This window comes from Otolemur garnettii, unplaced genomic scaffold, assembly GCF_000181295.1.
Source record: "Otolemur garnettii isolate 467f Iridium unplaced genomic scaffold, OtoGar3 scaffold00178, whole genome shotgun sequence".
Lineage (NCBI taxonomy): Eukaryota > Metazoa > Chordata > Mammalia > Primates > Galagidae > Otolemur > Otolemur garnettii.
The window spans coordinates 407,790-410,372 of record NW_003852573.1 but is presented as its reverse complement, the minus strand read 5'-3'; the positions used below and the strand labels follow the sequence as shown (position 1 = coordinate 410,372).

The following is a 2,583-nucleotide window of genomic DNA, read 5'->3' as shown; positions in this document are numbered from 1 at the left end:
TCAAAAAAAAAAAAAAAAAGAAATGATCAATATTCAAGTGAAATGAACAAATGGTCCACATGATAGTACCTACGCTGAGTAAGCTGAAGTGCTCTGAGCTAGCCACCCAACCTTCTCACCCAGTCTCACTCATAAGAAACAGACCAAAGTTAGATGATCCTGTCAAGACCCAAATGGCAGACTTCAAATGAAATGCACATGTATTAAATACCTAAGATAAGTACGAACAACAGAACATCAAGTGCTAATGTATCTGGACAGGCAAAACCACCAGAGAAATGTCAGAATAGTCAAGTTTCCTTATGTTTTCCTCCAGGATTTCTAAGTTTTAGTGGTTAAGAATGGGGTTTGTGTCCTAAAATCTATATGCAAAAAAATACAATTTAGATGCTACTAATGCTACTCCCCGCCCCCCCAATAGTCAGGAGAACTAAATCAGCTACATGAGGATTAAAATTCCAGTTTCAGGCTGGGCACAGTAGCTCATGCCTGTAATCCCAGCACGTTGAGAAGCCAAGCGGGGAGGACTGCTTCAGACCAGCAGTTGAAGACCAACCTAGGAAATATAGTGAGACCCTATCTCTACAAAAAAAAAAAGTTAGCCAGGCATGGTGGTGCACATCTGCAGTTTCAGCTACCTGAAAGGCTGAGGCAGGAGGATCACTTGAGCCCAGGAATTCAAGGCTGCAGTGAGCTATGATTGTGTCATTGTGTCAGCCTGGGTGACAGAGCCAGATCCTATCTCTAAAAAATGAATAAATAAATAATTTCAGCTTAAGGTAAAGCTGAGTTGAAGAATGGCATTAGGGTGAATGAAGACAGTCAGGATATATAACAAGACCAACCTGACCTGCCCATCCAAGCACAGACTGAGAAACTGGACCCGAGAGAGCAGAGACCTGCCGAAGCCTCCCATGAGCAGGTCCTGTCGGACTGACATACCACTTGGTCAGAGGGATAGTCAAGAAGCTGACAGAGCAGGGTGGGGCTTTTTGGCTTTTGAGGCTCCCCCTAGTAATAAGGACCACTCAGATTAACCACTCCTGGGTCTTGCAATCTGAAAAATTACTCTTCTAAAGGAAGAACAAATGAGGGGTAAAGAGAGAGAGGTGAGAATATTTTCTCGTTTTTCTTTCTTTTCTTTCCCTGTTTAGGAAGAAAATCAGAAGTCTTCCCCTGATCCCAAGTATGGAAATGTGAGGCCTGGGGGACTCCTTCTCTACTGTCATTCTTAAGCTGTCTATTCTCCTAAATATCCTTCCTACCCCCTGCACTGATGAACCACTGAAAGACACAAAATACCTTTGAGAAGTATGTTTTTCCAGCTCTAAATCTAGTGCCTAAACTGTCTTTATGGTCGTTCATTCCAGTGTATTGGTTACTACACAACTACTGTACTAAGCACCTGGTAAATTCAAACACACACTATGTTATGTATGACCTTGTGATGCTTTTAAAGAAGAGCGGTCTCCACTTTCTTCCTCAAGAAAATTGGTTTCCAGGCTGAACAGTGACTCATGTTGGACATCTGTGAACTCTTCAGGGGATTCTTGTTGTGACGTGCCAGTGCCAGGTGGCCCTTCCCCATCTTTTCCCTCAGCGTCCCCAGATAAAGCTGCATCTGCAGTTTTGAGAAACAGTTTGTTAAATTATTTACTCACAGACATAATTATACTTCTGCTGGCAAATAAATCTAATTCCTTAGTCTATGCCAACAATGATGTTCTTTGGTATTATTTATTTCTGGACAAATTCAGGTAGAAGACAGAGATCTCAAAATTAAGCCTAGGCTGGGTATGGTGGCTTACAACTGCAATCCCAGCTACTTGGGAAGCTGAGACAAAGAAGATCACTTGAGTCTAGGAATTCAAGGTTACAGTGAGCTATTACTGAGCCCTGCACCCCAGCCTGGACAACAGAGAGATACCATCTTTAAAACAAACAACAACAACAACAAAATTAAGTCTGATCGGTGTGATGTGAATTTTACATACCAATTTGGCTAGGCCACAGTGCCCATATATTTGCTCCAAAATTATCCTAGATGTTTCTATGAGGGTTTGGATGATATTTGCATTAAAATCGTTAGACTAGGTAAAACAGATTCATCTTCATAATGTGGGTGAGACTCATACAATCAGCTGAAAGTTTGACTAAAACAAAAGGCTGACCACCCCTAAGCAAGACAGAATTCTTCCAGCATACTGCTTCTGAACTTCAAATGAACATCAGTTCCTCCTAGGGCCCCTGCCTGACTGCCTTTGGTCTTCAACTGCAACTCAAGTTTGCCAGCCTCTCCCATCAGATATTGCACAGTTGCCAAGCCACCATAATCACCGGAGCCAATTCCTTAAAACAGATCTCTTTCTATGTGTGTGTGTGTGTGTGTGTATATATATATATATATCTTATTTAATATACTTAGTTTTAGTTCTAGGAACTTATTCTAAAATGAAAACTAGACATACTACATTAAAATATACATGAGGGGCGGCACCCGTGGTTTAGTTGGTAAGGCACCAGCCCCATATACCGAGGGTGGCAGGTTTGAACCCGGCCTTGGCCAAACTGCAACAAAAAAAA

General features: G+C 41.9%; 1 protein-coding gene across 1 annotated transcript in view; it reads right to left on the bottom strand.

Annotated features, from left to right (window-relative positions):
• The window catches only part of DIEXF (digestive organ expansion factor homolog (zebrafish)), a 22,143-nt gene that overhangs the window by 13,677 nt on the left and 5,883 nt on the right, over positions 1 to 2,583 (bottom strand). The window contains exon 4 of the mRNA XM_003800504.2: positions 1,442 to 1,621. Coding sequence (XP_003800552.1) covers positions 1,442 to 1,621 — 180 coding nt within the window. The remainder of the gene's footprint in view (positions 1 to 1,441; positions 1,622 to 2,583) is intronic.